This window comes from Folsomia candida, unplaced genomic scaffold, assembly GCF_002217175.1.
Source record: "Folsomia candida strain VU population unplaced genomic scaffold, ASM221717v1 Fcan01_Sc014, whole genome shotgun sequence".
In the NCBI taxonomy this organism is placed as follows: Eukaryota; Metazoa; Arthropoda; class Collembola; order Entomobryomorpha; family Isotomidae; genus Folsomia; species Folsomia candida.
Genome location: NW_019091206.1, coordinates 610,602 through 630,449, shown reverse-complemented (window position 1 = coordinate 630,449; position 19,848 = coordinate 610,602). Strand labels below are relative to the sequence as shown.

Sequence of the window (19,848 nt, the reverse complement as noted above, 5' to 3'; positions counted from 1 at the left end):
TTGGTGATTTTTCGGCGGCGTCGGCGGCGCGGCGCGGCGTCCTAATGTTAAAGGTATAGGAAATCGGATTTATCGGCGGCGGCGGCGCCTAAAATGCTACCGGCGTACGGCGCGGCGGCGGCGTGAGATCGGCGGCGTCGACCTCTGATTCACATAGAGGTACTTATTACTATTTCAACTTTCTCAGTCTTTTTAATAATGTATTTATAAACATCAATAAATTTGTGAATAAATAAACATAAACAGTGAATTAAAATTTGATATGTATGACATGTTACAAGGTTTGTATGGATACTTAAATTTGCTATATGTACATGCATATTTGTTCTACGTACCTGTTATAAAAGGAGGGACATGTCGGTAAATCAGACTTTGTGGCATAACGCCTCCTAGAGGGTGAGGATATTTGTGCAAACTATGCGCCCTTAGAGAGAAAGATGCTTATTACTAAACTTAAGGGAAGTTGGGACCAGGGTTCGCCACCTCGGGTTTTTGTGGGTTTTTACAATAATTAAAAATTACCCCGACGAAAAAAAGTCAGATTTCCAAATAAAATATCAGTGTCATAGAGTTCTTATAAGTGGAGCGGAAATCTGTGGCCCAGATTCATGACCGTATGCTTAGTGTAGGGTGAAGGTGACCTTCAAGAAACGCTATATACAACTACTACAACTCTAATAAATTTATAAAGGGGTTGAAATCCGTGCTGAATCTGCAACCTCGAAAACGTCCGAAAACAGGGGGTACATCTGAAAACTTTCTGAAATAGCAAAAACTGGACATGTTCGGCAGGAGATCCAGATTGTCTCAACTAGCTACATATATGGGCATTCTAAAAATAACGATTTGTTCTGTGTTGATTGCAGATGTGGAAGTAAAAAAGATATACGCCTGTTGGGTTACTAATTTATTTCGCCGTCTCAAAAACAAACACGTATGCTTACGTAGTTACAAAGAAAATTTGGATCTTTCAAATGACAATTGAAATAGTGTGCATGCACGGGTAAGTGCGGATGAAACTTGGGTTTGTTATTAAACATGTTCATTTAAAAAAAAGAGGTTCATTTGATGGGACCCTATATCAACAAAATGAACATAGGTATATATCTAGCACCATGCTGTACGAATCTGTGTAGCAGTGAAACTTGGGTTAATTTTATAAAAGGAAATACATGTGCTTTGTAACCAAGATTTATGATTTTTCAATTTCTGATTATTAAACGATAGCATAATGTTTAGAACGTTACCAAGTCCTGGATACGTATGTAGAAAATATGCAAATAAATATACACATGCATACGTAGGGAAACTTTAATAAATCACATAACGCCAAATCTAATACTTTTTATCCACCCTCCCTTCTTAACATTTTTCATGATAATTAGAACCTCACATCCCACCAAATCCCCTCCCCATCTCGCGTTATGAACATCGTCTCATGCCATGATATACACCGTGTCCCAAAAGTATCTGCGCATCACTCGCGCGCGCGGTTTTCATCCACTTCTTCCCTTACATCTTTTGTGTTTACTTTTATTTTTAAACATTTCTTGACCCAATGGCCTCAAATGTCATGCAATCTCGTGCATATACGAGTGAGGATGCAAACATTATCACAAGAAGAATAACCTGTCGAGCGCAGATACATTTGGGACACGGTGTACATGAAAGAATACATAAATTCTAAATATCTAACACCGTGAATCTTATAAATGTTTACTAGTTTCCTGTTCTACTTGTGGGCTGGTAATATTCAAGTCTACCCGAAAACAAACACTTTAATTATGCAGATTATCGGGGACGCATTCTATTCCATTATGTATACAAACTATACCCATTGTAACCATTCTGTTAAAAGTCCAAGCGATTCCATTCATAAATCCAACAAGCCAGAATTCTTAAATAATTATGTACACGCGAATAGTTTGTACCTACCGTAACTGTAGTAAATAGCGTAGGTTTACAGAATTTACTCCAGTTAATTGCCACGCATACGAAGTTAACGCATCTTTTCCGTTTCGGAAATAATTTCGTATACGTATTCCCTCTATTTCATCTCCATTACTCGTAATTCCATCGTACCCGTTGTAAGTTACGATTCGTAACTATGACTTAAATATGTATGTTACTTTTCAAAGCCTACTTTTGGTAAGTACACGAAGCGTTTTCATGATAAAAATTCGTTTACTTTTACGAATCTTACGACGCTTACATGTGCACACTATTTGAAAAGCCCTAGTATTAATTAAATCATCCTTGAATCATTTATGTTACTCCAAGTATGACAATGATAACCAAAACGAAATAAAACAATACTTTCGGTAAACTTTATTCTTGCTGCTGCTAAATAATTAATCAACAAAATCCGGTCTGACGCATGATCTGGCATGGATAAACCATGTCGGACGGACAAATCAATACATACACGTGGCTGATATACAACTCGACTTTTGCTGTCAAAAATATTATTATCATTTAAGGAAAACGTTGGCGGATGACATAGATATATATATCTGCACGAAAGAGGGTAATTTGTTAATGCGACATATCCTTTGCTTGGAACACAGCTTGCCTATTATTCTTCCCAGTCTTCATGTAAATACTTGCGGTTGCTACATAGCTTTATATTCCATACCAAATCTATATTATTAACTCTGACCATATTACTTACTTATTTCATACTTATTCCCTTAACAACCTCCTTAAAGATCCAGACCAAATTTCCTTTTCAAGTTTAACAAACATGCCTCTCAGGAACATAATATCACACAAAACTACTAACACCCCAACAAGTAAATCCCCTTTTAACTCGGGCCTTGTAAAAAAATTCATTCGAATTATTTACCTCCACTATAAATCCAGTTACATCCCTTTCATCCAGGTTTTATTGCTATTCGAAACATTCAGTCGATTCCTCCCAATCCATTATGAGTATGCTTCCTCTCAAATTTCTACCTGGAGACAAAACCGACGTCATCTCGTGGCATATCTGACTTCTCAATTTATTATCTTCCTTCACATCCTTGTTTTCCTGGAATGGTTCTATCTCCACCCGTTCGCAAATGTTGACCTTTGGGAGTCCGTTGTCGTCATCTATTACTTACTAATTTTTAGTTTTACCCTCATTTCAGGATTCCTTTTTGACACGAGATCCGCAGAGTTGAGACTTCTCATAGATGCATCGATACCAATGGAGACGAAATTAATGTCAGTTTCACACCGTGGAGATAGTACGCCTCTTGGTACCGAATTCTTGCCAAAGGTTCTCTTTTCCGCGGTAATTTTGAACACGCCTGTAGTCCAAGGAGTGGGACTATTACTTTGTATCTTCTTCCCCTGCATGCCACCCCTGATAGCGATGCGATCAGAGCTATGTTCCAGCTGGGTTGTCCATGAAATTTCCCCCCTGGAGAAAATAATGACTTGGCTTTTTACCGCGGCATCTTGGTCGTCCGTTATTGGAGTCACATTCACATCATTCATCATAGCCTTGCTGTATCCTACGCTGGTGGTTGAAATGTGGATTAAGCATTCCAAATTGTACGGGATTAATAAATTTGTCAGATTTTTTTCTGATGCATATTACGATTTATATTTCAGGATGATGGAAAATTACGCGGAATTGGGAGCGACCAACTTTCGAAATGCTCAGGTACTCTTCAACCTCTACTCTTACGTCATGGCGACCCCAATGGCAACACTGTTAATGGGAACTGCAATGATTGCCGAGGTTACGATACTTTATGCGCTTGTCAAGTCCGGGACTCTTATTCCACCCGTGGTGGCCGCATTGTTCGCTGTGATTGCGCTTGACTTCTTTCTAATAATTCAAATAGTGTTCAAAATGTTGAGAAGACCATATGTGGCTTCAATGAGGTTTAAAGAGAATGGAGCGAGTTTGAAAATTAGGGGAAAGTGGTTCAATCGATTTATGAAATCATGCTCCCCTGTCAAAGTTCCAATGGGGGATGGTAATTTCTTTGATAGGAAGAGTGCTATTGTTATTTGGAATGTTTGTATTAATCAGCTAGTTACGCTCTTGTTGCTTTAGTATGTTACATGATTGGTAAAAAAGTGATACATATTCTACTCAACCTATTTTATGTAAATTTTCCCACATCTGCGTCTAGCTTCTATGCCCATGTCATTTATGAATTGTGATTCTCAATCCTCTTTCAAACCCATGTCCCTTTAAAGTCTGCATTGTTTACTCGTGTTCTATGAAATCCTAATAATTTATTTGTATGTATTTATAGCCGACAACATAATTTTCCATGTTGGCCATCAATTTATGTATGTATATGTGAAGGCAAAAATTAATACATGTGTATATGAAGGTACCTTCGTTGCATTTCTGCACATATTATACATACCCTATGTAGAATGATTTGTGTAAGTATGAATGCATGCAAAAGCTCAATTCCCTGTATTGGGCACCGTGGGAATACATAGGTGAATTGGTTTAAACCACACCAAACCTTGGATAAACCTTCGCAACTAAAATTAGTCGCTGCATTTTTACAGAATTGTTGACTTGCAACTTATACTCTATTTATTCGTATACATGTAAATAAATATGTACTTGTGTCTAGTTCTCCTGCCGTCCTCGAATCTGGAAGTTTGTCCATCTTACATACTCATAATATGTACGTACATAAAAATAGGCAACAAACAAATCCTACACACGAGTATATTGTATCACGGTGTACAAAAAGGGATTATTTCCGACGCAGATTCGTGTCGCCCCATTTTACGTGGTAAAAATATTTTCAACTACATTTGAAAAAATATATGTAATAATTTGATTAAATTCTTCTGGAAAATGGTCATGCACAATATCTTTAATTAAAATGTTGTTATTTTACCATATTGTGATAACTTTAGGCACTAGGCACTTATCATATGAGGAAACTTCTCTCCAGTAATTGTACAAGTCTTGTAGCACATTATGCATGCATGTGCTATATTTTTATGCTAGCCGGCGTAGGAGTTCAGCTGGATTTAAATGTGTATATCTATACTTATACAAGTGCATTTACATATGTAGTAGAGCGCAATTCACTGGACGGTTCTGAAGTTCTGAATATATGTCCAACCAGAATTAACACGTTAATCCTCCAGATTCCTGGTATACGTTCATACGTGCATCTTTATTTGTGAACATTGAACCTTGGACGTTGTTTTGGATTTGCCTTCCATGCCCTCCGACAAACCTCATGCCCTCCGACCTCCTGCCCTCCACCCTCCGGAGGTCGGAGGGTGGAGGGCATGAATTTAGCCAATTATGTGCATAAAGCTGGCCAAAATTTTCACCTGGGTAAGCCCACCAAGCACAGAGTACTCCGACCCACGATACAAACACGCAATTCCAATCATGTTGAAATTTCCTGGATTTTAAAAACTTCTTGAACGTGTTATTTGTCGCTTGTTTAATTATTTCCAACCTTACAAGCGTCTCTCGAGAACTTTTAATTTTTTTGTGCAATCACAAGAAGAAACAAAAATTTATCATTTTGCCTCCCAACGAATTCCAAACTCACAAAATGAGTAATCAAGTTTAAGTGAATAAAATCAAATTTGCATATTAATAATTAATTTAATAATTACGGAAGTCTCATTTTATCCAATCATAGTGCCAACAAGAGACAACCGTAATGAAGAATCACGTCTTTTATATGCTCATATTTTTCCTGCCCGACAACGTTTGGAACTCCCCTCGTACATTATCTACATTATGTGTCTGTGTACCCATGTACTACACATACACACAAAATAGCTGAATTGTATTCAACTGGAAGCGCAAATATTGAATAGAATTCTATATTTACACAGATTAAAACCTAGCCTCAACAAATAAGCAAACCTTGTAAAAGCTTAGATTTTCTAGGAAATCTTGTAAAGGTTCTTATTTAACCAGCACTGACTGCTACATAGGATTACATATGTATGGATTCAGGGTTGATGCACCCCAACCAAACTCCTACAAGTGCACACTTGTAAATACATATTTCGTCACCTTTTCCCTCACCCCTCGTCCTTTCGAGGAACTACGCCGGAAACCTGCCGTCACCTGAGAAACATCAACCTTTTCATTTCCATGGAAAGGTTTCATACCAAATGTGTCCAAATTGGGATCGATCAAGATAGAACTCATACCCTTTCTCTCCCTTTCTTTGGCTCACTACCACTCCAATCTTGCAAAGAGAAGGTCCCTCTACACATACAAGTTCTCCCAATACAAAATTACGTTCATATATTTCCACACATAGTTATAAAACGGCCATATTTATTGCAATATTGCACACCAATTTTAATATTAAAATATTACTCAACCTACCAATTTTTGCAAGTTTGCTATATTATCAAAAATGCCGCAACTCTGTCTCGTCTGGTAAGTTTGGTGTATGTATACTTACACATTTTTCGATTCATGGTAAATTTTGTAATTCAATAACCCAAAATTAATGCATCACTTGAGTATTATTAATTTCTAAAATAAACATAAAAACCTATTTAATTCTCTACGGGGCCTTGTATCTGATCGATTTTAGCCGAATTTTTGACCAATAGTCTCCACAAAGTTGGGCTACATAATTTCAAGCATTTTCATGTTAAATTCCCCATATTTTTTTTAAACTAACAGTCCCAAATATATTTAATTACAGGCTAGATTATGAACAAACACCAGCCGGGCTTGGCTGGGTGGTCACCATCGATGGGTTGGACCGCTATCAGGTTAAAGATTTCGAGGACCTGCAAGGTGAGGAAGAACTCGGTCGTCGATTCCCCCACGGTCACTATTGGGCCAGCCGAGGAGCCCAAATTCTTTGGTGGGGACAAGTATACCCATGAGCCCATCAAGCCAATTATGGACTCGTACTTCGAAATATTGAAAAGTTTTTAGGTATGAAAAAATTGAAAGTATGAAACTATATTTTGTTCGTGAAGAAATTCCAAGTTTAAACAAAACTATTATGAAATCCGAATATTTATAGGATTCTACTTGATTGGTGTCAGTACGAAGACAGAGGCGAAAAAAAGGCAAGAGTTCTATTTGGACGATGGGACACGTCATTTTTTAGTAGAGTTCAATTACGGATTTTGTGCTAAATTATTACTCAAAAACTTTAAAAATCCAAAATTTAAAACCCTTCAAAATTATGTATTTAGTAGAAAATACATAAATTTATGTATGACTTAACCTTTTGTATTATTTCACAAGAAATTGGAAAAGTATTTCTCAAAAAATCATCCATAACTATTAATAAACTTGGTCCCCCATGCTACACTAGCATTGAATTTAATGTGCACTTTATTCCATTAAGAAATATGTTAAAATTACATAAATTACATTACAAATTACATAAATTACATTACATAATTGTACATAAGTCAAATGCAAACCAATTCATGGATTTACATATTTCCAAATTCTTTGTTACTTTTTTCACCCAAAATATATCCAAATTATGATTTATTTTTGCACCAAAACTACATATTCTCAAAACTTTATGTATTCATTCAATTAAATAATTGAGCCGTCCCAGGGCACCAGACTACACCCAATTTTCATTAAACAACTCCACCACTTGCCTCACCGTATCATCTTTATTCTAATCCCACCAATTATCCCAATGCTCACCGGGATACAGTGTGAACTTATTTACAACACCTGCCTCTACCAACTTTGCTTGTAAGCTATACATTTGCGATGGCAGAATAAGAAAGTCCAGCGTGCCAAAAAAACCTATCGTTCTTGGCGAATCTGCATCCACGTGGTAGATCGGACTTGCTCTCTCGTACATTTCTGGACATTCCGCGTGGAGACAGGGACCCACACAATTGAAGAATCGTTCAGGTTCGGGATGATTTTCATAGGCGGGAACCGTCAGATCCGTGGGACCCACAATATTCACGACAATCTTCACACTTCGAGTCGACTTATCCCATGCGTATCCATACATTGCTGCCAAATGCCCGCCCGAACTGGCCCCAAATATGGCAAAAGTTACGGGCTGGATGAACGTGTTTCACAAGCAGATAGCTGTCAGGCCAATGTCGTCGAGTTGCTTGGGAAAGCCGGGACTCGCGTGGGTGCTTATGGAAGTAAAAACAAAGATAATTGTATGCCAAAACTTAATTGTAATTTAATTGGATGCCAAAATTTAATCCAGAATTAATCATCTTAATCTCGTAACAATTCGACCACTCCCTTCATCGCCCCTCATCCCTCGTCACCACTGTCCCAGGATCCCCTGTGGATTAAAACGACCACCTTCGACACTCGAGTCGTGTCATTGGAAGGCAGGTAAATATCCATGATTTGGTCGATATCCGACCCGATTTTAGTTAAATTAGTGCAAAATTCAATAAGAATTTTACAAATCGGAACACGAACTTACACAAATAAATGTGTAAATGCTTACCTTTTACCATTGGATTAGATAAATATCTTTCTGCATATAGTCGTGTGGCAGGTCGGGTGCCATAATTTTCCTAAACTGATGGTTATTTGCAGATTATTATTTTATTATTATTCATTTTGTACATACACACTCAAGACTCTTTGTATTACATCGTTCTTTTACAAAATTTACAAAATGTGCAACCGCATAATCCATATTTGTGTTCAGGTACCAAAAATATATTTTTATGAATTTTCCATTCAGTTTTTTTTTAATATCAGAATTTTATATTTCCGACGGATACATAAGCTTTGGCTGGTTACATGCATGCATATTTCTCAATCGTGCTAGTCACCTTACATCTGATATGCGGGGAATTGATTAATTTTACCGAAAATAATCATTTTCCTCAACTTTACCAGGGCCCAATTTCACCAGGGATTTTACAAAATGCACTTTGATTGGCAAAGTGTGACCACAATAAGGGGGCGTAGTTTCCAAAAATCAATAATTTCTGTTCAACCTCAATCTAAAATTGGAGATTAACTATGCCACTGAGGATGAATCAAATAAGTAACACATGCTAATGATTTAATAATTTATTGTCATATTTAACAAAACGTTGGCACAATTGCTACCAAAAATGCGTTCCTGAATCTCGCGTAATTTAAGAAACTAGCATTTATTCCGGTGTCTTCTCAGCTGACTTGGCGGCGACGGGGGCGTTACTTATCGGCGTAACGACACAGCACTGCAAGCCGGCATCACAGGTACCCCCCGGAAAGGACGGAAGTACCGGAAGTGACGGAAGCGACGCGGCACATGTCACTTGACATCTAGTAAAGGGAACTGGTAAGCCGAGTATGGCACCAAGACAGGGTTTGCTAGATGCCTGGGCGGCTGAAACGGGATAAACAATTCGTCAGTGTTTGTGAGCGAATTTATGTGTCTAGAGAGATACACTCTAAACACGGAAAAATTTCAAACGTTTTCAAATTTTCTAAATAACTCACCTGTCGTTTTAATTGGAGAGATGACCAAGGCCACAAGGTTTGTGAGGAGGAGGACATATACCAAAGTTGAGATAATGCGATGAATTCCCATTTTTTACGGGTCAGATTTAGTTTTCACAGAAATTCTTCCTGGTCTAGAGTTGCCTAAGGAGTGGGGAAACTTATAAAAAAACAAGCACCTTTTTATACAAATATTTTCCTGTGTTGGTGCAGGTGAAGTGGAGTGGAGTGGTTATTTTCATCCACAATATGTAGACATAATTGGGGGCTCCATGGGAAGGACAGCCCAGATGTCTCCTTCTTTAGTAAAATGCCGACTTGAGCCGACAAATTACACCCTTTTGCAACCTGGGTACATATTATTATGAAAATAGAAGGGTGCACTCATCTGCTGCTAAAGGTAAAAAGTAAGCAGGTGTTTTTACCTACACTCTTAGGAATCCAGTATTAAATCAATACCAAACTGTATTCATATATGTATCACTCTACAACCTATATGGTATTTATAAGGAATGCCATGTGGTACTATGATAAAAATTTTAAAATTAGACGTTTTGTTTTACAAGCAATACATACAAAAAAGGATCTAATTTTACAATTTTGACAATAGGAAATCCAAGTAGAACATGAAAATGTTCAGAATTTCAAGCTGAATTCAAATATGTAATTAATTTGGGTCTGTCAAAATGTTAAAGTTAGACCCTTTTTTGTGTGCATTACTTATAGACAAAAGCGTCTCATTTTAAAGTTTTGACCATATGTAGAGAGGAAATCCGTCTAACCCAATTCAATGGTAAAGAGGTCTTACAAAACCGTATAATGCTGGCACTGAATAAGTATGGGAGAGCCCAACACCACAGGGTACAACATCCAAAGACACATTTACAGGTCAAAAGTTCCAATAAGTTGACATTTGAATAGCAAATATACAATACAATACAAATTGGAACTCTAATTTTAATACCAAGTGGTAAAACATTCAATACCAGGAAGTAAACGTTTAGATACCTGCATGAATGTTGCAGACTTTCCGAAAGGAAACGACAGGTTGTCGTGGTTATTTTTACTGTGGATGGAATAGATACGCAGGTCCATTGTGGCATTCTTTTAAGGCCAGGCAACTTAAAATTACTTACTTCGAATTGACTTGATTATGCTTAGGGTTTCATTTCAGTTATTGCACCGCAAACGCAGAAGAAATTGGCAGTGCTTCGGGTGCAAGTAACCACCTGCAAGAAATAACCGCAAGAAATTGGTTTCTTGCAGCTACTTTTACCCGCAAGAAATGCAAGAAACGATTTGGGGCGAAATGGGACTCACTTTTAACAATAAGTCAATAAAATAAGTGAAAGTTATTACACCGGTGGACTTATATTGCTTAAACTTTGTGTCACTTAAACCGCAAATTGAGATGAATTTAAAGAAAATTAATTTTGTTGGTTTTGACATTTTTTGAAGCAGAAATTAACTGTCTGAGCCATACAAAATTATTTTTAGTTGCAATCACTAATGAGATGTGTACATACATCAATCACATGTTTAGATATTGTCAAAATAATTAAAGTGGATGCCTCAGTTTACATGGAATTGTAGCTATATATGTATGTAAATTATCCAATGGGCCAATTGCACTAGTGTACATAGGTAAATATGTATGTACATATATAAATATGTGAATAGATAACTATTGACTTACAAGCTGGTGGTATGTACATAACTTTCCAGAAGTATCCAAAACTGCAACTGTAAAATATTAAAGCTCCGTCGAGGAGTATCTGAATTAATGAAGTGCAAGTCAGCAAAGGGGTGAAGCCATACGTAACAAAAAAATATGTATATGTCTGGGTTTTGTTATCAACAATCTGAAGTGGAATTATGCAAAAATGTCGTGTTTGTTGGTATCAACATATACATATCTTTATGGCCAACCATATCAACCCAAAAGTTGAAGTTCTGCCCCCTGGCTAACGAACGCGTTATTTATTTCACTCTAGACTACTGGGTGTTTCATTTCGTAGAGGAATGAAGTAAGGAAAATATGTATGTAGCCCCATCAAGACTCTCGCCCTCTCTAAGAAAATATTACATGTGAAGCCATCATTACATACATTGACTAGAATTTGATACCCACATGTCAAAATGTATTTATCAAGAATTATTGACTTCTGCCATTTTGAATGAATCCGCTAATGGCTAACAATGCATAGGTGCATAGTTTTTACGATCCTGAATAATTAAATTCCTTGCAAAATTAACTTTCTTTAACTTGTCGACACTTCTCTGTTAACGATTACATAAAAACAAATCCTTCACTTTGATCGATACATGTATGTAAATATTTTATAATCAGGATTACGTAATATTACGTAATCCTGCTCCCACATCTACACCGCGATAGTGTCCAGAATTACGTAAACTCCCACCCTTCATTTATTTAATCTCAATCGAAAGTATGAATGTATGTAACACTAGTTCTCATTCCATGGTTAAATTGAACTGGTCAAAATGTTCTCAAAATTTGCATTCGGTGCAATTTCTAGGTTTTTCTACACCCTTCAAAAACTAGACTATACTCCCCCGAATATTTGGAACTTGGAGAAGCAAAAATTTGAAATGGATCCAAAACCGAATAAAATCCGATGGACCTTGTCAAATTTAAATGTTGTGCTTGCCTGGATATTTCTTCCAATTTACATTCTCTCAACAAGAATCGACATTCTAAACTCGACACAAGTTATATTTCTAGTACTGGAACTTTTCCTAGGGATTCATGCCGTTCCTTTATTTTTTAAAGCGTACACCAACGGAGAAGAACTTTCTCTCGGGATGAACACTTATTTCCAAGTGGAAAAATGGTTGCGAGGTAAATACGTTGGAAAATAATGCTTTTTGCAAATTTAAGCCTAAAGGTACACATGTGCAAAAATATTCTATGTATGTACATTTAAGACTTCCTACGTGTAACCCTGAATTATGGATTAATTACTGGTTAATTATTCCTGATTTATGAATGCTTAGTCATAATCAGTGGTTAATCACACACCAAAAAATTTTGAAAGACACGGTTTTAAATTCGAGTTCATTGCGAGAAATTGTAACTCCAGTACTTACATAATTTCGTAATTCTGTAATCTCAAACATAAATATTCACTACCGAGATTACAAAATTAATCAAAATCCTTAATCTTTATTTTCCTAATCAGCATTTCTTAATTAACGATTCATAACTATTCCTTCTCAAAACAGAAAACCTGATCGTCCCAGTCACAGGAAGTGACCCAATCTGGCATCGTGACTTGGTCGGATTAATCTTCAACGGCATGGCTACCTCTTTGCTCTCCTTCATATTTACCGCACCGATTCTCCTCGTGATCGTAGAAATTGACCCGGTCAGCCTTATCCTTCCATACACACCTCCGTCCTCCAGCTATGCCGTACTCCAACTCGCACATTTTCTCCTTCGCCTGCTCCTGGCCACGTTGGCATTGGCAGAAATTGTGTCTACCATTGGACTCGCTCACTTGACCCTGATCATGTTAACCCTGTATTCGAAAACTTGCATTAAACATTTCAAATTATACCATGGCCCGGTAACCAGACGTAGTTCTCAGCAAATTCTTCCCCAAATAAGTCAGAAAAATCTTATGGAAAAAGAACAGTCCAGCAATCAACTCCATGACTTGTCTGATTTCGACCTCTACGTCGTTCTCATGGTGCAATGTCACCTAGTCAGGCAGTATATTGACACGGTCGCTGTTTTTATAATAGCGCCAGGATTTGCTATTATGGTCATTACATTATTGGCAAATTACGTGGTGATTATGCTCCTGGGAAAAATACTGTTGCCGTTGTATCTTATCATAGCGTTGTTAGCCGTTTTGGCTCCCGCCCTGGGTATGGGCGAACTTACAGAAGCGGGCAAAAGTAATGGCTACTCGACCAAATTGCTGAAATATTGGAGAGGAAGCTCTCCAGAGAAGAGGACGCGGTGGGGAAGGAGGAAAATAAGATCGCTACATCCCATCGAATTTTCTGTGGGACCCTTCTTCCTCGTAACACAACGTACTTTTGCCATCTATATGAATGTTATTCTTAACTATACGGTTAATGCGATATTGGTGCTGTAACTTGTCCTAGCTCCATTTTTACATGATAATTTGCACGGATTGTAGCAGAATGGGTACTTTTTAAGCCTTACTAGGGACCCTTCCAAGGTGCCGGTCAAACTCAGGGTTTCCACCTATACCAAAATGTGCACAATACATGACTTCTTTGGTGAACTGAAAGAATTTTCGTGTAAAATTCACTTTTCGTTTTCAACTTGTGACGATATTTGTGACCAAGGTCTGACCATCCAGCGCCATCAGTTTCCAGTGGGAGGAATCCGACATAGGCATGCATACATAGATAATTCAATCTCATGAAAAGATCATCATCCTCATCATCATCATGATTTACACATATGTACATACGTGCATCATTCAGTAAAAATTACGAGTTGGATAATGATGGCGACAGATAAAAACATTTGTAGTCTTTACTATCAGGGTTTCTAAAATTTTGCTCAGACAATTCACTATTTTGCTATTATAGTCCATTTTTCACAATCACTGGAAGAACTTTTTGTTTTAAATTTGAAGTCTCCTAGGTTTTTAATATACAGCTTTGCTACAGCCAAAGTATGGAGTATTTTTGTCCTTCTCCAGTCATGGATGTGTCATTACTCTTTATGTAAGTGGTTGTATATTTTCTTCAGAATCTTCGGAATCTTATTCAAAATTATGAAGTCTTTTAAAACCTTGGATTTTTACTATATGTATATGTGGAAAATGTAACCGTGTATGGTGTTGAGATGAACGGTCACCGTGAATGGACAAAATCAGAGGAATGAATGTGAATGCACACTTCTACAATCTAGTCCGTTATGTAAATCCGAAGCTGCATGATAAGCAAAATACTACATGCAAAGTTGAATTACTGTCCACTAAAGAAAGTATCAGAAGTTCTTTCCCATTTCTTAATGTTGGCGCGCGAAGTTTAAAATTTAAATTCATGCTGAAATTTACAGAATTTACATAATAGCAATTCTGATACATAAAACAGAAGTAAATTATTACTTTCCGTTCAAAAATGCTAAATAAAAATGCAGCGAACTTGAATTCTGAAGCGAGTAAATCTGACTTATTAACCAGTGTGTCGTCTTTTTGCAACACCAGTGGAAAAATTTTCAAGTCAAACTTCTCAACAGATATATTTTTACCCTCATTGGTCAACCAGTTGACCCATTTGGCCCATCTACGAACTTAGCCTTTATATACTTTCACCCCATATGTTTAAAATTTGGAGTCGATTGGTTCAGCTGTATTGTCCCAGTCGGGGACAATACAATTGTGCCGGACAGACAGACATGCACAGCGGTTGCATATGCCCTGACTCGGGCTAATAATTAGCTGATGCATTTATTTAAGCTAAGCGAATCGAGCTGGGTTGGCTAGTGTTACATTAAATTGTGAACAGATTATGTTAAAAATCCACTAAATGCATTGGAGTAGATCCACCATTCGCATTACTTATTAATTCTCCCTTGTAATCCAACTATAAGCTGCACCATTTTCCAACCAGAACGCGAGTCCTGCTGTCATGGTTGTATTACTGTGAACTTGTTAGACCCGATAATAAAGCATCAATAAATCAATCATGCACACTTACCAATTACCTATTTAATACCTACATATATATTTAGATATTATTACTATTTAAAAAAATTAGCGCCAGAACGTTCTGACCATACAAATTTCTTTCTTTCAATTATATTCCCGCGTAAGACATCTCAACTCAAAATCCCAGACTTAGATATTTTATTAGATTAAATGCCGGTGTAACAAAACAAATTTGCAGATTCCAATCTTCGATCAAACTTGGATTGATTTATTGAAAGAAAAACTTAATATTATTCATTAAAAGATATTGCACATATTAACTCAATCAGTACAACGAATTTGTCGATTTTATCGGGAGCGGATGACATTCCGTATTCATGACCCACTGTTCCAGAGAAATTAGGTCGTTTGTACTAAAGATTAAGTACAAGTACTGAAAAAAAGTTATAAAATCATGTCCACCATAAATACACACGAATTTGTCATCTTTAATTAATTAATTTACCTTTAAGGTTTCCGCGAGGAAGAAAGTTTGCTGAACATCGTCCTGAACGGGGTTCACGGAATTTGTATTTATCAGACCGCTGTAACCTCGGCCAGGGCCGGCTTTTGAATATCTCTCAATTGATTGTGCCGCATCCCCTGAAACGCATTATTAGCATATTTAGATAACACATTGCTTATCATATTAACGTAATCACTACTAACAATGCAAGGTTTTCTCGTGTAATACTGGGATATTGATGGGACTAATTTTAATTTGTTCCTACCCAAAAATAAGCGGACCCGTATTTTTGCTTTTTTCTTAATGCGCGCATTTGAGCGCGTGGCGGGCATTTCAAATATTTTTTCAGCCCAAAAGTCCGAGTTTAAAATGGCTGTAACTTTTTGAATTTTAGCGCGAATTAAAAAACTAAAAACATGTATGCTTAGAATTACTTCCTTTATAATATAAAATTTCATTTTTTAAATTTTTTAAAAATTACAATTTTTGGTAGATTTGCTATTTTTTCGAAATTCGAAATTTGGGCAAAAATTGTAATTTTTAAAAAATTTTAAAAATGAAATTTTATATTATAAAGGAAGTAATTCTAAGCATACATGTTTTTAGTTTTTTTAATTCGCGCTAAAATTCAAAAAGTTACAGCCATTTTAAACTCGGACTTTTTGGCTGAAAAAATATTTGAAATGCCCGCCACGCGCTCAAATGCGCGCATTAAGAAAAAAGCAAAAATACGGGTCCGCTTATTTTTGGGTAGGAACAAATTAAAATTAGTCCCATCAATATCCCAGTATTACATGAGAAAACCTTGCATTGTAAGCTAAACAATTATATCGTACAAGCCCAATCCCGATATTTTGTATCTCCCGTGATCCGATACATTATGTAATACGATTCAATCACTTCCGGTCGAAGAATGTATCCTCTTTGACTATATAGTCAAAAAATTTTGCTTCAGTTACATACATAACTTAATTTGGTACGAATTTTACAAGTTTTTGAATATAATAGGCAGGTTGAGCAAGCGTCAAATATTGTGATTGTACTGTAAATTTGATTGTAGAAGTATATAATTTCCTATCTCTACAATCAAAACTACAGTCACAATCACAAAATTTCACGCTTGCTCAACCTTCCTAATATGGTTTATCTACTCATCATTTCCAGCCTCGGCTTCAAGAGTCTCCGTGAATTGGAAGACTTCTGGTCCTATAAACAATCAAATTTCATTCAATTTTAAGGAGAAAAAAAAAGATTTATTTAATTACTTCATAAAAATAATATCTAACCAATTTGTGTAGCTGTACGAATATAACTTTCGTGACAAGTTGTTGTAAAGTTCTTGCCAACTTCGGCATCACGAACTGCATTGGAATTACTGGGATCAACATGCGCTCCTAGAACGAACATTCCACCAGCGAAACAGGCCAAATGTCCGACAACATCTTGAATTTGGCCTCCTCTGGATTCGGCTATGTACAAGAGATGATTTTGTCGGGAAACTTTGACGAGGCCATTGTTGAAAAATCTGTACAATATCTAGAATTAGTTTATTCTAAACACGGTTTCTATTATAAATTCTTCAATCGTATATCATAATTATTCATCTGAATATTTACAAAAAACATTCGAAAATCTTATCCACCCGATTTCTTAAAGTTATCATGAGTCGGCATACCTGTGCAAAAAAATTTTCCCTCATTAATCCTTCATTCATTGACATCGAATTTGTAGACCCCTTCATTCCCTTCATTCATTTTCCCTCAAATTCACTTCATTCGCCCTTCATTTTCATGACCCCATGTATTTAACATAGGGATGAAAATGAAGGAAATGAAGCCTTCCTTCATTCAGCATGTGAGGCAATCTCCTTCATTCATTTAATTCATTTTGAATGAATGGAGCCTTCATTCGCCCTTCATTTCAGCAAAATGAATGAAGGTGCACTGGCATGTGAGTCGGTAATATATTTACAACCATAGCGGTATAGCTACATACGTGGATTTAAATTCTGCCTATAATCATAACCTGATTTGTAATGTAATTGTATGTAATAATTGTACGAAAAAACTCATTCTTACCCATCCATCGCTTCATCATACATCATTCGCCCTTCCCCATCATTCAACTGAATTGCAGCTTTCAACAAATATTCGTAATAAGAATCTCCAAGAGCTCCGATTGATACGTGATCTTAAAAATAAAATTATCTTGAAATGAAATATTAGGGAGGTTGAGCAAGAGTAAAATTTTATGATTGTGACTGTAATTTTGATTGTAGGGATAGGAAATCCTGTACTTTTACAATAAAATTTACAGTACAATCACAATATTTGACGCTTGCTCAACCTGCCCATTATATTAGGTTTGACTATTAATTTTTTTTCCAACCATCTGTAAATCTTCCTTCAAAAATGTGCAAATGATTTGGATAAAGACCATTCGGTTTCTCAATTTGCTTCAAGAATTGACGAATTGTTTCCACCTTTTCACGGAAAATTGGATTGCCAGTGATTTCAGAGAGGTAGACAAATTCAAGGTGAAGTGTTCCAAATTCGGCTAAGACAGATTCGACATTATTTCTAGGCTCCCCAGTAAGAACGTTTACATGGGAGTAGGGAATCTTTATAAATAATAATCCATATGTAAGTTTTATACTATTTCTCCATAAACGCGGGCAATTTGAATTAAACCTTATTTTTATTGTATTACCCCAGTTGGCGTGTCGAACGCAGGCAAGAGTTTTGTTGCAATCTCAAGAGCTCTATCTCTATAAATTGTATCTTGCGTTAATGCATAAGCTGATAAAAATCCACCCACAAATCGGATATTGGTTTCAAACACGGAAACTGTAGCATTCTATTTACATAGTTGAAATTATTTCGAAATATATTCACATTTTGATACCAAAATGGTATCAACAAAAGTTTGTAAGGAAGAGGACGTACAACATTGAGATCCAACTGATTAGCCACGAAACCTCTCGCTGTCTCGTACTCTTCCATCATTTCCATGATGTACAGGGTGTCCAGAGAGTCAACAATTGTCGCCCCGATTCTGGAATCTCCGAAAATATCGCCATGTTGGCCAGTCTGTGAGACGGGTTTTAGTTCATTGTCTTCCCATGCCCACATAACTAAAATATCATTTTACATACATTGGATATTATTTTGATATTATGTTTCTCGGAAAAAATTTACCAACCATAATCATCCCATGCGTCCTTCATCATCTAGAGTGACACAAGTAAGGTGTGTAATATGTTATCATGTTTTAGATTATGTTCATTTGCCCTCTAATTATTAAATGCTTGAAAAATATGGTGTACGTAACCACCAAGTTTTGGCAGAAATATACTAAAGTTCAATGCATGACACCTACCTAAATATCTGTTTAAGTACTTTTCACGCAAATTTACCTAAATTTGTACCAGGCTTTATTAATAATGAAGCTCAAACATTACGCAACTATTCGTTCATTGTGCCAAATATTGTTCGGAATATTGATTTATTTAGCAAGTATTCAACTTAATCTTCTTTTTTTCAGAAAAGCTGTTCCTGCCCGTTCGGAAATGGTAAATGTTACAAGATCTCTAAATCACTTTGTATATACATGAACACTCTAAAAACCGTGGTAACAACGGGTTACCGTTTGTACTCTACATTTGTACATTTGCCTATTCCGCATATTTAGATAATAAAAGTACTACCGAGCAAATAATTTATTACCGCACGGTTATATTTATGTCAAGTGCGGTGACAGTTTATTACCACTGGGTATCTAGCAAGTTTATTATTAGCGGGGAATATTCATACATAGAGTACAAACCGTAACCGTTTTTATAGTGAGTACAGTATGTCAAAAATTAAAGTACTCAAAATTTTGGTACCTCGTTCACCCTTTGTCATGTCATACACAGTAAATATATCCAGATCATATTTTTATAGTTTATTCATAATCAATCTGTCAAGAAATGTGCAAAATTTGAAACTGATCGGACCAAAAATGACCGTTGTAGAAAATATATTGCCGAGAAAAATGAAAATTCAATGTCAAAAAATAAAGTACTAACGACCTTTCAGAATTTATACGAGAACATATGATTTTAAAATACATTTTTTTTAAAGTCAATTCACCTGCTTAACAAACTCCCTTCGAGCACGAATGACGGGATCAGGATCTTCACCTTCCCTCCCTTGTGTTATGACTGCCTTACCGTTTTCCAAATTTGATGTTGCATCCTGTCGTACTGGAATTGCCCATGCCAT

The 19,848-nt window shown here is 36.4% G+C and overlaps 1 protein-coding gene and 2 long non-coding RNA genes across 3 annotated transcripts; 1 reads left to right on the top strand and 2 right to left on the bottom strand.

Moving 5' to 3' along the window:
- The first annotated feature begins 6,110 nt into the window (after positions 1 to 6,110).
- Positions 6,111 to 7,275, top strand: LOC118437563. Its single transcript, XR_004836182.1, has 3 exons — positions 6,111 to 6,391; positions 6,666 to 6,904; positions 6,996 to 7,275. It is a non-coding gene; the product is annotated as an uncharacterized LOC118437563 (long non-coding RNA).
- A 1,714-nt stretch (positions 7,276 to 8,989) lies between these two features.
- Positions 8,990 to 9,582, bottom strand: LOC118437577. The gene is made up of 2 exons (XR_004836191.1): positions 9,419 to 9,582; positions 8,990 to 9,305 (listed from the first exon to the last, which is right to left on the bottom strand). It is a non-coding gene; the product is annotated as an uncharacterized LOC118437577 (long non-coding RNA).
- A 5,802-nt stretch (positions 9,583 to 15,384) lies between these two features.
- On the bottom strand, positions 15,385 to 19,848 carry LOC110856048 (mannosyl-oligosaccharide alpha-1,2-mannosidase IA). Its single transcript, XM_022104491.2, has 11 exons — positions 19,717 to 19,848; positions 18,785 to 18,812; positions 18,532 to 18,716; positions 18,293 to 18,439; positions 17,972 to 18,203; positions 17,662 to 17,773; positions 16,870 to 17,108; positions 16,735 to 16,789; positions 16,420 to 16,511; positions 15,584 to 15,720; positions 15,385 to 15,511 (listed from the first exon to the last, which is right to left on the bottom strand). Exons 1-11 carry the CDS (start codon positions 19,846 to 19,848, stop codon positions 15,404 to 15,406), a joined length of 1,467 nt encoding a protein of 488 aa, XP_021960183.1. The 3' UTR covers positions 15,385 to 15,403.

Bases quoted from the DNA above. Each gene is read 5' to 3' on its own strand.
- LOC110856048 (XM_022104491.2), bottom strand. From the start codon at position 19,848: ATGGCATGGGCAATTCCAGTACGACAGGATGCAACATCAAATTTGGAA. The intron at 18,813-19,716 runs GTGAATTGACTT...GTGTCACTCTAG, and splicing joins GAAGGGAGTTTGTTAAGCAG to ATGATGAAGGACGCATGGGA. The intron at 17,109-17,661 runs GTAAGAATGAGT...GATATTGTACAG, and splicing joins TATGATGAAGCGATGGATGG to ATTTTTCAACAATGGCCTCG.